Here is an 18,534-nt window from a genome sequence, read left to right as displayed (position 1 = left end):
GTCGAGCATATTTGCAATTATGCTCCAATATAGGTCCTTGTGTAGTGTATTGTTGGCGGCCGTGCATAACGTCACGATAAAAGCGGGGAAGCTGACAGGGTAGGTCGAAGGGAAATGCGCTGACCGGAGACTGATCACTCATGCAAATACATGTCAGAGCGCTTCAACTGTCTAGGACAATCCGAGAAATACCGTTACCTACTGACTGCGAGGTTTTGACCCATCATGGCTACACTCAAGCCAAGTCTGGCCTTTGCAGGCCTCGGAGCGATGGGCTTCGGCATGGCCTCCCACCTCCTCAAATCTGGCTTCCAAGTAATTGGGTACGACATCTACCAACCATCAGTTGATAAACTCGTCGCAGCAGGAGGGAAAGGAGCACAATCACCTCGCGACGCCGTCAAGAACGTCGACTTCCTGATCTGCATGGTCGCAATCATCGGTCATGCCAAGACCCTCCTTTTTGACCACGAGCAGGGCGCGGTCACTGCCATGCCCAAGGGCGCAACGATACTGATGTGTTCGACGGTAGCTCCTGCCGACATAAATGATCTTGTCGGCCTCTTTCATGATTCAGGCAGGTCCGACATCCGTCTGATCGACTGCCCCGTCTCCGGAGGCAGTGGACGCGCAGCAAATGGCACTCTCTCGATCTTTGCTTCTGGCGTAGACCCCGACTTGGATAGCGCGCAGCCGATTCTAGATTGTATGAGCACCAGGCTGTACCATATTCCTGGAGGCTTGGGTGGGGGTTCGAAAGCGAAGCTGATCCACCAGATCTTTGCGGGCGTGCAGATTGCGATGTCATCTGAGGCGATGAGTCTCGCAGCGCAGGCCGGACTGAACACTCAAGACGCGTTCGAGAGATTGAAGAAAGGTGATGGGTCGAGTTGGATGTTTGAGAACAGAGTGCCGCCGATGCTTGATAGAACCACGCCGCCGTATTCTGCGATCGCGATAATTAAGAAGGACGTGAAGATCATCACGAAGACTTGTAGAGAGGAGAAATTTCCGCTTCCTATACTGGAGAGGGCGGAGGCTTTGTACGACGAGGCAAGCGCGGCTGGGTGGGATAGGGAGGACGATTGTGTTCTGGTGCGATTGTTTCTACCCAGTCAGCCTGAGCTAGTCGTACAACAGGCGGGGTCATACAAGCCTTCGAAAGGCTCTACGTTGACGATCAGTGACATTGAGATAATGCTGATCAGTGTTCACCTAGTCGGCATGAGTGAAGCGATGCAATTCTGCGAGCATCTAGGAATTGAGACAGACCTGATGTTTGACATCGTGAGTAATGCTGCTGGAGCTAGCGCTGTCTTCTCCAAATACTTCACGCAGATGCAGAAAGGCAGTTGGTCGCTTCGTTCTGTCCCAAAGGCAAAAGAACTACTCAGGAGTCTTGTCAGTGCTACCGATTCCTTGTACATATGGCATATTGCTGACCATGAGCACAGGATTTGGCGTGTGAAAAAGTGTCACGGCTTGGGTATCTAGCGCCGTTGTCTTCACTTGCATTGCAAATATTCCATATTGAGCTAGAGTAGCCGCTACAGGCGCGTCTTTGGCGAGTATAATATGTAAATAGTTCTCGTAAGATACGGCTTGAATCTGGATTTTCGGTAATAAAGCAGGCATTTCCAGCTACTCGGTGGGTAATCAAAGCTTCTCTATCGAAATGCGTATTTAATTCTGGTTTCTCTAATTAGTTTCAATCTAGATATAAGTACCGCGAGCCCCTTCTTATTCCTTCTTTGCCCTTTTCACCTGCTTTCTACTATTCTGTAAGTCAGTCTTGGCAGAGCTTCAATCTAATCTAACCACTTTCGACGTATCCTCATGTTTACGACTGGTAGATTCGCAACGCTCCATTGGCTGGAATGGCAGCTTTACCAGTAAACCAAGATGCCTATGGATGCTTGGGAAAGCTCCCACCCGAGATTCGCCGCAAGATCTACAAGTACGCCCTCAAAGGCGACGTCATAGTCGTTTTTACCGATCCACACATGTCATTCGCACATCAGCAGAAGTCTACGCCTGCCTTGTTGAGAGCGTCACGTGTCATTTTCCTTGAATCCCAGCCAATTCTCGACCAGAGCGTCGTCATGATTCATCACTTCGAATTCTCGTCATACTTTCAAGCACCAGTCGCTTACAAGGAGATACGTCTTGAACATTTCCGCCATATTAACGATATCGACATTGTCGTAGAGATCAAAGCCCCCGAGCTCCGCACACGCATAATATCGTACTCCGAGAACCAGTGGCATATGGAAGGATTTCCCTGGCGTCAATTCCTCAAACACTTCCAAGGTACTTCATTTGCACGCAACAAATGCACGGTAGACTTCTCCACAGTCGTCGAGGAAATAGACTTCATGCCACTATCAACCGCCATTCTCCGAGGGCCCTTTGGCTTTCTTCTCCGCAGCCTCGTCAGCTTCCAGACTACGATCATACGATTCATCAACATTGAGGAAAAAGGCAGCCCGATAGGACCACATCTGGTGCGAAAGACAATCAACGTTGCCGGCATCCAGCGATACCTAGAATCCACCCTCGGCCCATGTGAAAAGATTACCGAAAACAAGCAATCTGAAGATCAAGAGAGCCAGGTCGGCGTGGTAACGCTCGAATTCAAGCCCTACAAGTTTCACCAAGACGAGAAGAGGGTCAGGGCGCTAGGAGGGAGACTATGAGCGTGGCAGCGAAGCATTGCGGTGGGAAGGACAAGGGGCCGCAGTAGGCCGTTCTAGAACGAGACCAGGCAATGGCAAACGTGATTTTGACGACGATTATGAGAAGAAGTGATTGTAGGAGGAAAGGGAGGCAAGAATTGCTGTTCTCCGACGTGTAAACGGTCAATAGTGCATCTGCAGAATCAATTCCATGATTTTAGACGAAGTTCTCCCCTGAAAATACGCCGCTGGTTTTAAGAGCTTTTATCTAGATTCTGTCTCATCTCGACATACATACGCTAGAATCAGCCACTAGGAGTCAAAATACTTGTAGAAAATGGTAGGCAAAATAAATATCACGAGGCGAAACAGTAGGAAATATTACGCAAACGACGTAGAAGGACAACTTGCTTCTGGAACAAATATATCTTTGACTGCCTTCTCAAGCACATAGCTCTACAGATTTTGCAATTTCTCTGCTCATTTCAACCTCATTACGCCATCAGATAACAGAGCATATACCGTTGGGTGGCACTTTTGGGACAAGATATTGATATCAACACGCCAAAAGTGTTGAATCGACGCCCCCTTGAAGGAATAGGGGCATTGGCCCCTAGAGAGGCCGGCATCTAGGCGGTCCTATAGGGGGCTCCGCCTAGACATTGATGTCACTAGGAATTTGTTCCTCCGTCATAGATCTATCTGTCTTCAAACCACCAACGTCCAACAAAGAGACAAAGAGTCCCGACATCTACTGACATCACTCTTGCGGCTCGAGAGAAAAGAAACATCTATTGGTGACTTTTACCATCGCTTCGAAGACTTATCTTCATAATTTTCGATGAACCCGGACAATTCTCGAGCATTGTATCAGCTTTCGATCTTGCAAGCACCCATCAAAACCGACAACAGGCCAACAGAAGAACGAGACACCGGTGGAAGGTACGGCTCTAGAGTACGTCTCCCAGGCGATCAAGGTATCAGCAACGCACATTACCCAGCGTTCACAGAGAGAGGAGCTGTTCAAGGCCCTTTGACCCGGGAAAAGGAAACGCGCAAACGCTGTGACGAGAGGGCAGACAAGAAAGACCAAAGCAGCGTCTTCGGCTAAGAATAATTAGTGGTCTGACGAGCTTGGACATGATGATGTAATGAGTCATAAATCTAATATTGGCCGTGCCGGCCTAGGGTTTACAGGTCTGAAAACCTCGCTGCCGAGTGTCCACGCCAGCCAAAGACTGACTCTCTCGCTGGCAAAGCCATGCAGCTGCCCCTAGGCCAGCCAAACCCCCTACTGACGTAGCTTTGGAGTCTGTATCTATAGATCTATGTACAGGGACGGTGGGCGGGTGTTCCAAAAGCCCCCTGATTGACAGAAATGATTGTAGGAATGATGGAGCAGGGGCTGCCAAAATACTATGTAAAAGCCTAAGGAATTAGGCGAAATGAGCTCTTGGCCCACTAACCCCTAGTCTAGCTAGATCCTTTAATTACAGGACTGGTAGAGAGTTTGGACGAAATTTTTATAACCCTCAGTTTTTACTGTATAGGGCTATCTATTACGATCATTAAATACCTCTCCTTAAGTCATGGTCTGACCATACTAATACTGCTATCTCAAAGTCCTACCAATTTCCACCAGACGGCGCTACCACCTCAATCCTCTTCCCTCCACAAATTGATCGGCACAGCTCAATGCACCGAGGCCTTCTGGAATGGGAGGAGTTGCCGTCTCGGTGATGTCGAAGTGGGACCTCCGGGAGTCGTGCTTCAGCTTCAGTTTGAAGTGAGGCCATCGTACTTGGACGGCTATCAGAATATCTTTTGGTTCGACGTCTCAACAATGCCAACCATAGCCCTTTTTACCCTGTGTGGCTCGTAAGGTCGCCCCCAAGTCTCAAAGTGTCCAGACCCATAATTGAATCTCCACAAGTCGAGAGACGGCACCCAGCGCAGATTACTTTCATCCTCGCCCATTATCCGAGTCCTTGTCAACAGCATGTTACGTCTTAATCATCTCTATCCTCGTGTTTGTTCTCCTCAGTTTCCAGCGACACGACTCCCGTATCCTTTCCAATCAATCTACGTGGGCCAAGCATGATTAGACCCACGGCCTAGCGTTGGATCGTACGGTAGCTTGTTGGTACCTAAGCAACAGAATAGCCCGTTATCCCTAGGCGAGACGAAAGCTGCTCATCATTCCTCCCTGGACCGCAAGCCACAGAGTCCCTTGCGTCCAGCCAGCTGCTTGCAAAATTGCAGTATGAAGGACCTCGCTCTAAGTGACATCCTGTGTGCGAAAAAGGTTAATTAGATGGCTCACTCGTGACCCGCGATAACCCGTGCCTGGACCATTCGACGTTGCTTGGGGGGACTGCTGCTCGCGGGGTCGTCGATTGAGGCGGAGGAGGAGCTGCTGGTTGCATGGGAGGGCGTCTCCGGAGCGCGCTCATTTCCAGCAACTTTGGTACCCTCGTTTGATGCGAACCTGACAAGTCCTGCTTGATCTTGTTCATTCTCGAGATCAGGTTGCGTGATAACGCACGCCAGTTTTCTCACTTCGCAGATTCCAGATCTGCGGCCTAGAGACAGACATCTCGGATTCGTGATGATGCAAGAAGATGTTAAATAAGTTGATGCCTGCCGTCAGATCTTTGTTGCCCCGATCCATGCGTTTGAGAATGGGAAGGTCTGCGTATGGCTTTGCGTTCTTCTCTCGTCTGTTTCGTGCGTGGGACTTTGCAACTCTATGCTATCTCAGCCGCCATGAGAAGACCGAGACGAAGAGTTGTCGGACGAGGGATCATCCAAGCGAAGCTTAACACCTCGAGTGTCAATATATATATTTAAAGGTCGCGATTCTTGACGTCCCTCGTGATTCCTTTGCATGGATGTTTGTTTCCAAAGCGGGAATCGCTCCTCAGTAGGGAAGAGCCTCCACGCTCTAGTACGGACATGGTGAATACTTGCAGCTTCGTGCTCAAACTGTGAGCGTATTCCTGCCACTTTGCGATCTGAAAAGAGTTTACTTACCGTCTCGATACGGCTCTGGTTCCGTGGAGATTGGTATTAAATCCAGCGTTTAACTCCTGCGTAATGGCGGACCACGACAAGCTCCCGATAGATTCATTTTAGCAACACGCCGTGGTTGGCCCATAATTTGAAGCAGCATAGGGTCAAACGGTCATGTAGGATCTTGTGGGTCAGGATTTGGATTCTGTGGGTCAAATGCGGATCTGCGATGACGGTTACTCCAGAAGTCGCTTAATTGCTGTGCCCAATCCTCGCTTAAGCAAGGCCAAATAATGTTGCCCATCTTCAATGGACGGAGGATGCTGGAGTGAACATACCGCAATCGAAAGTGTGAGTGGCTCTGCTCATGTTTACTATAATATCGTCCTAATAGAGACTTATTCCGAGCACCATGGGGGGGTCTTCGTTGAAGTTCTACAAGAAGACGGAGGCAACAGGCTCCCCGGAGGAGTGAGATTTTCGTGGTGCCATCCAAGAAGTAAGATTGTGTTGCCGTTCAAGAGCAATTGACAGGATAGGAAAGACGGCGAATTCATTGGGGGTTTGATGAGTCTTCGCGCCCGACTCGACTCTCACGTGTCTTCTATCCTGCTCTAAAGTCCCTACGCTCACCATTCTTCTTGCCTTTGTTATCCTCCAGAGCTGGCGAAGCCACAGTGTCGGGAGCATTGTCTTGGTCTTGATGATGCTTCTGAGGCTTATCCGAATTGGAAGTATCTAATATTGCGACACCTTTTGCGGCCTTGCGACGTTTTCTCTTGGGCTTTCCTTCCTCTGGAGTAGGAGATTTGACGGAGCTGGTGAGAAACTCTTGATCTTCAAGGTTCTGTTGTAGATCTTGCGAGTACCGCCCAGCTTTCAGCCTCAGAGAGTGCGAGCACCTCTCTAGACTCCCCAAAAGTATATATATTTACGTTACGTGATGTACCTTTTTCTTGATTTCGCTGGAGCTGGAGCTGAAAGAAAGATGGAGCTCAACAACATTTTCTTCTCTTCAGCTCCTAGAGCGAGATCAATGACACGGACGGTCGTGATTTGCTTATCACTGGAGCGTTGATTAGATTTCAATCCCAAAGGGTATGTGTAAGTTTTTGCCTTCTGGGCTTTTCGCATCACTTTTCACTTGTTACGAGCTTTTCAAATGCTTCAGCTCCCGTTCCAGATGAACTCGTCCTTTCTCACAAGAAAAGCCCATGTGGAGACTGCTCAAATGTGATTGAATCACAACATGAGGCAATCAGGACGGAGCAGGTCCAACATATATCGACGCCTGGTGGGACTTCGCACATCCTGCTGGCTATCTCACAAGTTTCACCACTCTGCCAGTCACAGACGTTGAGATTTGCATCGAGCTTCAAGATCGGTCCTTGTCGTTTTAACCTTTCAAAGGACGTTTTGGGAAGCCAGAAATCGTTCAGATCCCCACGGAATCATTAGGAAGTCCCTTAGCGAATTGTGGAGGGGAATTATTCGTCGAGCAACGATCCGGACGAGTACGTCGTGTTCGTTCTCCGAAGTCATGATCTTGATAGGTGAAGAGCATTAACCACCTATTTTTGCAGCTGTAAGTAAGCCACGAGACCAGCAAAGCCGCCCACAGCGTACCTGCCCACAGTGTACCACTGCGCATGATCTATATATATTTAGCTTGCATGTTGTACAACGCTAGCCCCGACCAGATCTTGCAATTCTGGCAGCCGGAGTCGAAGGGATTGGCAATACCTATATATCTTGCTAGTAGGTCCTGTTCGTCTTCTGGGATTGTGGATCTCGCCTTCGATGTTGCGCGATGACTCTCTTCACAGGCAACTCTGTTTCAGATACAGCTGAAGGTTTTGATATCTCTTGCAGCTGGCATTCCCTTGATCCTGACCGCCTATCAAGAAAGGTCCATTCTACGTAGGCAGTGATGAGAACGCTCTTGAGTTCTGGTGATTGAGTTCTCCATATCAGCAGCTTCATCTAGAAGGGCCCAGTGTCAGTACATCCTCTGCGGCTTTGCGACGTCTTCTCGTCTTGGTGACTTTGGTAGCGTGCAGAAGAGGAGAACCGATGAGGCCTGGGTCCGCATCCACTAACTCGCCTTCAGTCTGCCTTTGATCCTTGCATAACGTTAGAGATAGCACTTTCGGCTAACTATCAGGACCCAGAAGTTCGGTCTTTCTTCGCTTGTGTACGATTTCGCATGTCTCACCTAGTCCAGAGTCAGGTCAAATTGATTGGCAAATCTTAGCAACTCCCGCAATGCTGCTATTGCTTGAATATGGTAGCTAGCCGCGTTCTGACCGGGAAGGCATCGAAAGGACTCGATATACTTCCTGAGGATGGGTCAGCGCAAGATGTTGCGACCTTTGACCGCGCTGATGCGCACGCACTAAACTGGAGGATGGTTCAGGATAAAACAACCGTTCGATGGAGTCGCAAAGGCATTGGATGCTCTCGCAAGCTGGATCGAATTGTTCTGACATTGTCAGACCTAAAAGCTCTAACGTTTCCATGCGACGTCGAGAAAGGCGCTCAGATATCGCTCGTCAGTCCTCAGAAATTGTATATATATTAATGTTTCGTGATACACCACGCAGCACCACCAGCTGTCAATCCAGGGTCGAGTATTCACGGCATTGATGTGGAGGCTGATTTCTTGCGCTTCAAAGCTCCGTTCGCCTCGTCATCAGGGTATGAATCTGGATCGAGATTGCGTAAAGAGAGGTACCACAAATTCTCACGGCACAGGATGATGCTTTCGAATAAGAGTGACGTCTTCGAGGACGTGTCTGGCACTGTGTTCACAGCTCCTTCCGGATAGAGAGATGGTGCGATCATTAATGAATTTCTTGGAACACGAGATGACGTTGGCTCGTGTACTCCTTCCATGGGCTTCCAGACTTGAAGAATCTGCCTGGTGGGATTCTTGTTGCATCATGATCTGGAAGCACAGGGGTAGGGGAGGCGGCCCGTAGTGAATAAACCCTTGAAAGTTGCGTGTATGGATTTTACCAGCGCATGTTGGCCCATCATCTGGGGGTGTTGACTCATCCCTTGTAGCTTTGCATCATCAGCACTCTTCATGATATTGCAGTGATGAGTTTCTGCAGCATGCAAAGGCTTGAAGATCAAGCTCCGCTCCATTGAAGACGGCCACGGTGAAAGGATTCCCACAAGAAATTACTGCAGACATATGCATGTTGTTGAAGCTTCTGACGTCTAGTTATCGTCTGTCCTATGTCTTTCTTTGGACGTATAGGCACCGTCCTAGTTCACTTCTTTGTTTGGCCGTATAGAGCGAGCGACGACCGGGGTTGGGGGGGCGATCAAGTCACGATAGAATCTCCAGACTATGAGCATGGAAGAGCCCGTGTACTTGAGGCTCAGTACGCTCAAGGCAGGGTATGTCCGTATTGGCAAGTGTCCATGCTTCAAAAGACGTCCTGGAAAAGGCTTGTGGTCCTGACATCTCTCATTATGAGCGATGAATAAGGACTGAAAATTTGAACCAAGTCAGACGGTGATGTAAAGACTCGGAGACAGAGCCAAAGCCATCGTTCGGCTTCGTGGACGCTACGTTCACTCTCATGCTGACCATCACTCAACCAGATCAACGGTCCTCAACAAGCCAGGGTTCAGTAGCACGACTTGATGATGAAGTCTTCAAGCACAGGATCTGCATGAAGCACATCCTACTGCGATCCGATGTTTCGGAGCTGGTCGAGCATCTGGTTTGTTGTTATAGGCATTACTGGTACTTGCTCATGGAGGTGACCACTCCAAGTCCGACAAAGGACCTGGACCCTATTAAAAACCTGCATTGCGCAGGTGATAGGACAAAACAGTCCTGCGAAGCCAGCAGCTTCATCCATATATATATTTAGAGATTGAGGCGTGGGCGACATGGTCATACTGGATGTTGATCTTGGGTTAAATACAACCGTCACCTGAGGATAGAGGACTGCAAAGGCTGCAACTAGTACGCACAAATCGTTGTGAGACGGTTGGTCGCCTAGGCCCTGCAAAGAGGGCGATGAGCTCGATGCATTAGCGAGTCTCAAAAGCAAAGTGCACGTAATCATTGACCTCATTGGTTTCTGCCGCGTTCGGCATGTTTCTGTTGAACCAGGCCCATGCCTGGTATCTCCGGCTGCTGCGTGACAAAGGCTTGCATTTGCTGTAAGATTAGCTTTGCGTTCTTTCTGCCGGCAACTTCGTGTTTGAACTGCCGATTTAGGGGTATGATAGCGATGTTGGCAGAAGGCTATGGTACGGTTGATGAGATGATTTGATATGTTTTTGGGAGCTTGTCATCGTATGCGAATCATATTGGTTGAATACGGCTATACCTACCATTGGGGCGGCTTGATTCAGTCCAACTTTCCTTCTTGACGGTCATCATTTACTTCGCGTACGATCCGAAGACCGATAGGGGTGCCTCGTCGTTTTTCCGTAGGATCCACCGGAGGTTCGGTTCGGCACAGTTGATTGAAGAAGAGCACTTCGATGATGATGATAGCGATCAGGTCCCTCGATGTGAGTGCGTCTAGTGTATCCTCCGACAGACCGTTATTTGGTCTGCGTTTTTTCCAACCTCCATGAATTTTCGAGTGAGAGGCGGAAGGGAGGCTGTGTCGGTATTCATCAAAGAGGATTTTGATCTTGACGAGAAAATCATGCACATCTTTCGAATCAAGAACTGCCCTCAAACTCACCAGATTGCCAGTGATGGATTCAAGCGTTGCGAGCGACTCGCTTTTAAGAATAGCAAACCAAGAATCAAGTTCTTGGCTTATCTGAAAAGTATATAGCGGAGGTGCCGGTAGATGTGGGTGCTGGAAGTAATGGTTGAGCATTGATGCAGCCTCGTATGGGGTCCCAGCTGCCAATATGAGATGCTGTGCTTGTACCTTGCAGCCAACGTATTTCGTATATATTTAGAGCACATGGGAATTTATCCACCGCGTGATCTCATGTCATGACATCTCCTGACTTCTCCAATGCTCGTCAAGGTTCGACGAGACATCCATCATGGCCAAGTTAGCCATTTGACAACTTTCTCCTGAGCTGACATCTCTGGGCCGTGTGCCAGCTGCTCGTCAAGACTCGGGGAGGCACCCATCATGGCCATTTCAGCCACTGCATGACCTTCTCCTGAGCTGACAGCTCCGGGCCGTGTGCCAGCTCATGGACGCAGCGGGTATCTTGGAGTGGCATCATAAAGGAAGGCTTTTCCCATATGAGTCACTAACACCGCAAGAGTCTTATCTTCGTCATTAATCACGAAGTCTGGTTGCCCAGCGTTCACTGGATTCGTCTCTGGTGGTGTGTACATGGTGTCGATATGAATGCATCATCTAAGTGCTGCTCGGCGCATTCCTTCCTCTTGCTCATCAGCCCCTGCCTCAACTATGAGCTGGGCGAAAGGATCCATGCTGATCACTGCCGATCTGCTCAGCTAGGAGGGTATCGTATATATATTTATAGCACCAAATGTTCCAATGGGACGCCAACAATGTCAGGATTCATCCCTTACTTGGCTTCCTCAGATGCCTTTGGTTGTTCTCTGCTCCCTCTTTCGTTTTCTCTTCATCAGAGTTTTGGCCATTCTTCAATAAATCTGTACGGACCTCGTCGTGTACGGTTTGGAAGGATAAGGCGGTATTTCTATTTCCAGCTTCGTTTTGGTCCCTAAGGATTTGAGTATCTTTCCTCTGGATCGTGACCACCGGAGACGCCGCCATGTCACTTGCATTCTCTTCTTTGTTGAAGCTCCTGCCTCGGGCATGACCTTGGCGAAGGGATCCTTGTTGCTGATCTCCTCAGCTGGTGGGATATTCTATATATATTTAGAGCAAAACCATGGTCGGCGAAATAGCATCTCTTGTGCTTTCTTGACATCTGTCCAGGCAGAGATGAAGTGTCTTTTCGACGCATTTAAAGTTCTCGATCGGGTATGACTCGCAACCTCCTTTTCACACGTGCAGTGTCCGCAAGGAACGCCGAGAACCTAAGCCATTGTCGTTCCTTGGTCGGTTGTGATACCATGCGCCTTTTGTGAGAGGAATTGCACCTTCAGAGGACCGGACCAGAACCCATGCACATGAGATGGGTGATCATGTTGCGTTACAACCGATTTGCAACACCTCGAGGAACTCAGCAAGTGATAGTCCAGACATGAATGTGCCAGAGTGGGTGTGTCTGTGCCTCTCAAGGAGTGGGAATTCAGTCCATTCGCTGAGGAATTAACAACTCCCAGTTCTTTGGCGGCGGAGTCAAACAACCCCTCGGGAAGATTCCATTCCAGTGAGGTCCCAAGTCCTATCCAGCGCTCAAGAATCCTTCGTCCGTGAAGGCTTCTTGAACATTCATATATATATTTAGACGCAATTATTGTGCATCTCGAAACCTAGGGCTCAGATCGTGAGTAAGCTGACAGAGAAGTGTGCAGGTGATTCGTTTCAACTTTCTATCCCCCACAGGTTGATAGAATGTCCAGTAGTCCCAAAGAACATCTGTTGTAGCCGACACCTACCGTGATGGCACGCAGTAAGAGTGGTGGCGCGACATGCAAGGTCACTCCTTCCCTATATATAGGACCACGGTTCTTTCCGTCTCTCAGTTTGTTCGGGCTGCCGAAATAGGCGCGACAACCACTTGGGGTTTGAAATAGCATATCGCATTCCCCTTAGAAGAAGCTGGTACCGCGGCAGCATCTCCAGGCTCCTCTCCATGACCTTATCCGGGTGATTCGAGAAGATGATGGCTGGTCCTCGAGTACTGATCCCTTTACGTGCCTTGTGGGCGGCCGGCAATAAAACGTGTAGGAATCGGCCTTCGGCCGCAATGTGGGCGGCATGAGCCTTGGAGATCTTCTGGGTGCTGCTACTCCTCATCACCTCCGATGAACCCGTTCTAATACTCGTGTAATTCTTACCCATTTTCCTTCAGCTGATAGCAATGATGTATTCGCGATTCCGTTCCACCAGACACTCGGGTAAGGCTAATGCAAGTTCGGACGACGAGTGCTCCATCATGGCGTTGCATTCCACAGAATGCACACCAGGAACTATCGTCGTCCGCATTATAGTCTTTGGCTTCCCAAGCCTTGTAGTCTTGCGATTAGTGATTCACAACAGCATCTTCTAGATCATCGTTGTGCCTCTGCATTCGCCTTCGCTCACTAGACCAATGCATCCTTGAGCTCCGCGCTTCAAGCATTGGTTGTCCCAAAACACCGATACGCTCATCCGTTCAAGTCCAAGTACTTATTCACTGCACAGGACTAGAAAGACCATCATGTCATTTATAAGCCTTAATCCCTGCATGAGCAGTCCAAGTATTTCCACCACCCGTCGAAGTTCGTTTCTGGCGAAAATTCATGCCGGGGAGACTTCGGCATCGGTGACGGATGGCTTGTTGGAAGACGTAAGTATGGGACGTAGAAAACCATTGACAGCGGACGGAAAACCGACGAGTCGGTTGATGGCTGATAAGGGTGCTGCTTCCTGAGCGGCAGCCTCTGTCCATGGCTCCTGGTTGGTCTCGCGTTCAAGCTCCGCCCTCAGGCCGACCGACTGCACGATGTGGTTTCGTATTTTGCTGAGAGTTTGAACCTTATACGGTGCACCTGTCAAATTGAGCAGTGGCGCGTGCGAGGTCCGGTTCAAGGCCTGGGGTACAGGTGCTGGCGGCTGGTAATTGTGGTGGAAGGCTGGGCAGGTATGCTCTCTCTTCAGTAAGATCCTCGTAACTGACATCGTCCATCCTTAACCTTGAAGTACCTCCCCCAACAAGGCTACTTGTTGCGTCGGCCGAAGACATCTCCCATGGGAAGACCTCGGCGAAGTAGACATCTGCATATTCGGGAACAGAGGGTCGTTCAGTGTTTGTGGTGGAGCCACTGGACGCCGAAAGTTTGCTAGGTTGGCGTACATTGCGGCTTCCCTCATACCGGCCTCTTTGCGCTCCAGGTGCGACGTCTGTGCATCTGGCTTCTCCCAAGGCAACGGTGCGGCGGTCTCCTCGACCTCCGAGATGATGCGTTGGCGAGTCAGTGGGGACCACGCTCTTGGGGGGGTTGAGCAAGGAAATGGGACTTCGCACAACAGCTGGCGTTTTGGATGTATATGAGTCGCGATGACGTCCATTGGTAGCACCACCCCTGAACAGCTAGAAGAAGTTCAGGTCCACTGGGACATGTTAGCTGGATCATCTTAGCCTCGGAGGTATGGCAACTTACAGCTCCAAAGGGCTGACTTGCCACGAGAGCGGCGCGGCATCCCAATGGCAAGGAGACGACAGCAACGAATGGTATTGGAAAGCAAAGGAGACTTGACGACTCGTACAAGACGACGTATTTGATCGCTTGAAGGTTTTTGAAAGACATTTTCCAGGGTCCTTGATACCCTTCGAATGGCTCCCCTTGTGCAAGACCGAGTTGCCCCATCGTATCTTCCGAGTCGATCACTGTATCGAACAAGACGACATCGGCCTCTTTGCCCTGGATTACCGGTGCTAGCTTTACGGTTGGCAAGTCGTTCCTTGGTAGTTCATACTTCTTTGCTAATCTGAACATCGCCTCATTGATGAAGCGCTCCTGTTCGGCATAACAAGTAGTAACGATGAAAGAATGAAATTTGAGAGCCTTTGCCTTGATTAGCTTCTTGGTCAGGTCCGAAATGATCTTCATGTTTCCTGGATTTGATCGCGAGAGAGAGGATGTTGAAAGAATGGAACCTCAGCGCATTTGCCTGTCTGGAGGAGGACAGCAGGTCGTCTACTAGTTGAGTATCAAGTAGACGAGGATGGTCATCTTCTACTCCCTCCGCAACGGTGGACTCGTGCTCATTGAATGTCCTTTCCTAGGACATGGATAGCTCCAGACTACCCCCAAAGAAACGAAGCCTGAATATATATATATTTATAACAATGCTGATGAAAAAGAAGGAAGGAACCGGGGGGGAAGGAGGGCCTTCTTATACCCACCCCAACCCAACACGCTCAAAAGCCTGATCACGCTGTCTCACCCGCCTCAGACACATGTCTTCCTCACGATACCAATCACTCACCAAGTGTTTACCCTTCTGGTCATTTGACCGGTATCACACGCATGAATGTGTACAGACACATGGCAGAGACGGGACGAAAGGGTTTGATTCACGCCATTCAAGACACCGGAGGGATGTGAAGAATCACACCACAAGCAGAAGCGGCAATTGAGACATGCAGATGTATTTTGAACACCTCACGAGGTATGGTGTATAGCTGAATGATTCGTCGAAAAGGAAATGGCGAACATTCATCATACAGTAATCAGAAGCGGCAAAAGAGACATACACATCACACGGGACTTACATCGATATTTCACTCTTTTTTCGTCGTGTTTCAACCATTACACTCACTTTTACCCATCACGGTGATCAACTGATACATCACGTGTCTGTCTCAATCATCATCATCATCATCATCATCATCATTATTCATCAGTACTTTTCGCCCCTCGCGTGTCTCAATTCCCGGCTGTAGAAGCACAGAATACCTCAGAATGTCGCCCAGCTTCCAAATCCGGTATCTACTTCCTTCGGGAGACTCTCACCGTCTGCCGCTGCCTCCTTCTCCTCCTCCTCGTACTGCATGCCCTCGGGCTCGACACCCTCCAATCTCCTCTCCTCCCAAGTCTTGCCATCAGTGCCAATTCGACTGGGATGCGGCTTCGGATTCTGCATGACCTTACATCTCGGCTCTCCGTCGGCATCATCTTCCTTCCCGACTTCTTCCTCATACGCCAGCTTCCACTCGTCCCTATTCGCCTTCGTCTCTTCTAGCTCCTTCGCGAGCGCCTGTTTCTCCTCCTCTAATTTTCTCGTCTCCTTATCCCTCAATGCCAGAAACTCCTGTGTTTCTCCATCAAGGAGCGCTTTCAGCTCCGCGTTCTTTAAGACCATATGTTCGTGCTGTTGTGCCGTATTTTGGCATTGTTCCTTGATTTGCTCGTCGGCGATCTCGTAGTTCCATTTCCATCCCTCATTCGAGACGCGCATCTGCGAGTTCTCCTGCTTGAGGACGACGGTCTCTTCCTCGAGACGATCGATGCGCGCCTCGAGCTGCACACATTCTTTCTCCTTTTCACCAAGATCTGCTCTGGCACTAGCAATTGTGTTGTAACGAGAGCGAAGTATGTTTTGGAGCAGAGTCCAGTCTGCCTCCGCAGAGAAGTGGCGGTCAGCAAGGATATCCTTGACCTCGTGGGCGTAAACTTTGGTTTCTAGGACCGTGCAGGCGTTTTCGATCCAGCGCACGTTGTTCATTCGGCTTTTGCTGACGACGGCGAGGGAGTGAGTCAAGTCTGTGATCTGAGCTCGCAAACCGCTGACTTTAGCCTTGGCTTCGACCCTTGAGATAGCATGCGCTTCCTGCTCTGTGACGAGGTCGGTAGCGCTTTGATGTGCTTCGTCTTTCATGCGGATGATGATGGTATCCTTCTTGGCGATCTCGTCTTCGTATGGTACGGTCCATGAATGCCAGTCATCTGCTGCATCTGGTTGTTGGCAACCTGGACTACTTTGGAAGAGAGATAGTCCGTGGCCAGTAATTTGAGGTTGATTCTCATAGTTCTGTGTCCTGGGCTCGTAGATTGCTTGGAGACGACGCCTCTCTCGTACTTCAAGCTGGAAGGCGTCATCGATAGTATGCAATTCCTTAGTCACCTCTTTGAGCTCTCGTTCTTTAGCAATTCGTTCCTGCTCTACTTCTTCGTTGATCTGATTGATCTCAGCAGTTTTCCTATTGACTTCTTTCTTCAGTGAACGTAGCTGCTTCTCGAAAGCCTTCCTCTGTGAGTTTATCGTCATCGTGTACTTATTTTCCAAGTCTCTGATGACGTTCACATGATTTTTCTCCGCTGCAGCCAAGGTTTCCTCAAAATCCTCTTCCTGTGCATCAAGATCCTCATTCTTCTTGTCGATGAGGTCACAGTACATTCTATCATCCTCCGCCATAGCTTGAAAGAGTTGTGCCTCCCTAAACTTGACTGCGAGTAGAAAACAACATAGTGGATCTTCTCCCTCAACTTCAACCCAAAATTGCTCCTTGTGAAGCTGCGATCCACGACGCTTGGATATCCGACGCCTCGAGGATGCATTGGAGCTGACTGAAGTGCCTGGTGTGTCTTTCGAAGCCTCTTCCGAGTCCACCGTTGCGATGGGTGAGGCTGGTGCCGTCGTATCTCGGCTGGCTCCCTCTTTCAGTGGGATATTACGTAGCCATTCAGCCACGTCTGTACAATAAGAAGCATTGCTCTGAACTCTAGAGCCTACATCAAATGGTACAAAAGATCGTGAAGCTTCCATCGATGACTCCTTCGAGCCAGTAATGTCCTCAAGCTGCACAGGACAGTGTAGGTGAAGCTCGCCAAACGATTGCAAGACGGTAACAGGAGTATTGGGCCCTTGATTTAAAGATTTGGATCCTTCAGCACCAGTCCCAGCTGTATTAATCGAGGCTAGCAAATCCCTGACGGTTGTGTCCGGAGGTTCGATATTTCCGTCGCCAATCAAATATGGTTGGGATTTCTCTGGGCCGGTAGCGATATCTGATGAGACCTGATCCTCCAAGAACACCAGATTCGGATGGTGATAGATCTCCTGGTCAAAATTAGTCTGTCTCAGCTCGATATTAAGAGGGGTACTTACGGTCTTTGACTCTTTGACGAAGGACTGCTTGAGTTTGTTCCCAAGTTTAGAGAGAGCCCTTCCTACTCGTCTACCTTGATGCATTATGATGGTATCTGTCTGCAAACAAGCGAGGTCGTGACTAGGGGATTTCGGGTCTTTCGTATTGAGGAAATCTGGGGGGTGGCTTGCTTCGATACAAATCAAGTATGCTCTGATGAGATACGAGTGCTTCAACGGTAATATATCGAAGTGTTGGTTGAGATAGGAAGTACTCTGAGTGCCTTCCCAGAGCTTGCTGTAATGCTAGCCAAGATGGAGGGGAGACGAAGAGGAGTGACGTGCAATGCAATGCACCCTATTCCATGTGTTGAAAAATATGTGTCGGGCAAAGCCTCTGGAAGTCCAATGTCACGACAAACACATTTCACATCTCTTGTGACATCTTATGAGTAGAGCTCCCTTTCCCACTGGCCTCTCAAGAGTGACACATCAAGAGATCCTCCATTCGCCCACTATATGGTCTGCTCAAGCGAGTGTAGATGGTCTACCGTTTCCTCTCTGGGTCTTGGTTCGACCAATTGTTGATGTGACACTTCCGGAGCTCACAGATCCTTTGTTGCATTGAGCACCTATCACCCAAAACTGTCACGTGGAACAATGCTCCGTCGCGTTGGCCTTGGAAGTTGGGTATCGTTCAAGAGGACTCTTGCTCAGAGGTCGATAGAGGTTCAATGAGAAATTCTGTATGACGTCGTTTGGCCTGAAGTTTTCTTTGGTGAGCCTTGAAATTTGCCAGGATATGATGGTCTCACAAGACCGAGCGAGATAGCCCCTTTTGGACAGTCGTGTTTGAGGAAGCTTTGTCTACGCGCCAGTGTGGGAAAGTGACATCCTTCACTCCCAGATGCAAAGGCTTATGTGAAGAATCTCTTTCGTCCTCAACCCGAGCCGGAAGACGAACAACCAAAATTTTGAAACCAAGAGCTTTTGCGAAGTCGTAGATCAGATTTTCAGTCATCTTCTCCGGTCGTGCAAATCCGGACCTCACCGAGCTTCGCGTGGTGCAGCTATCCGATGCGCTCCAGAAGGCGAGACGAAGGCATACTTTCAAGGCACATGCCTCCGCTCCAACGCAAGCCTTTCGTAAGTTCCGAGATCCGGCGATA

At 49.4% G+C, this 18,534-nt stretch overlaps 5 protein-coding genes across 5 annotated transcripts; 1 reads left to right on the top strand and 4 right to left on the bottom strand.

Moving 5' to 3' along the window:
* Nucleotides 1-225: 225 nt before the first annotated feature.
* KY384_003927 (uncharacterized protein) lies at nt 226-2,696 on the top strand (the record flags this gene model as incomplete). Its single annotated transcript, XM_044812436.1, has 2 exons — nt 226-1,401; nt 1,854-2,696. The coding sequence occupies 2 exons, from the start codon at nt 226-228 to the stop codon at nt 2,694-2,696; spliced, it is 2,019 nt and encodes a 672-aa protein (XP_044671569.1).
* Nucleotides 2,697-6,291: 3,595 nt separating this feature from the next.
* KY384_003926 (uncharacterized protein) lies at nt 6,292-6,821 on the bottom strand (the record flags this gene model as incomplete). Its single annotated transcript, XM_044812435.1, has 2 exons — nt 6,292-6,598; nt 6,637-6,821. The coding sequence occupies 2 exons, from the start codon at nt 6,819-6,821 to the stop codon at nt 6,292-6,294; spliced, it is 492 nt and encodes a 163-aa protein (XP_044671568.1).
* Nucleotides 6,822-10,063: 3,242 nt separating this feature from the next.
* KY384_003925 (uncharacterized protein) lies at nt 10,064-11,028 on the bottom strand (the record flags this gene model as incomplete). Its single annotated transcript, XM_044812434.1, has 2 exons — nt 10,064-10,603; nt 10,948-11,028. 2 exons carry the CDS (start codon nt 11,026-11,028, stop codon nt 10,064-10,066), a joined length of 621 nt encoding a protein of 206 aa, XP_044671567.1.
* Nucleotides 11,029-13,072: 2,044 nt separating this feature from the next.
* KY384_003924 (uncharacterized protein) lies at nt 13,073-14,385 on the bottom strand (the record flags this gene model as incomplete). Its single annotated transcript, XM_044812433.1, has 3 exons — nt 13,073-13,270; nt 13,317-13,865; nt 13,936-14,385. 3 exons carry the CDS (start codon nt 14,383-14,385, stop codon nt 13,073-13,075), a joined length of 1,197 nt encoding a protein of 398 aa, XP_044671566.1.
* An 850-nt stretch (nt 14,386-15,235) lies between these two features.
* KY384_003923 (uncharacterized protein) lies at nt 15,236-17,470 on the bottom strand (the record flags this gene model as incomplete). Its single annotated transcript, XM_044812432.1, has 1 exon — nt 15,236-17,470. One exon carries the CDS (start codon nt 17,468-17,470, stop codon nt 15,236-15,238), a length of 2,235 nt encoding a protein of 744 aa, XP_044671565.1.
* Nucleotides 17,471-18,534: the final 1,064 nt, after the last annotated feature.

The sequence above is a fragment of the Bacidia gigantensis genome (assembly GCF_019456465.1).
Source record: "Bacidia gigantensis strain McMullin 20006 chromosome Unknown contig_180, whole genome shotgun sequence".
NCBI lineage: Eukaryota > Fungi > Ascomycota > Lecanoromycetes > Lecanorales > Ramalinaceae > Bacidia > Bacidia gigantensis.
Note: the sequence above shows the minus strand (reverse complement) of the source record. Positions and strands in the feature narration are given on the sequence as shown.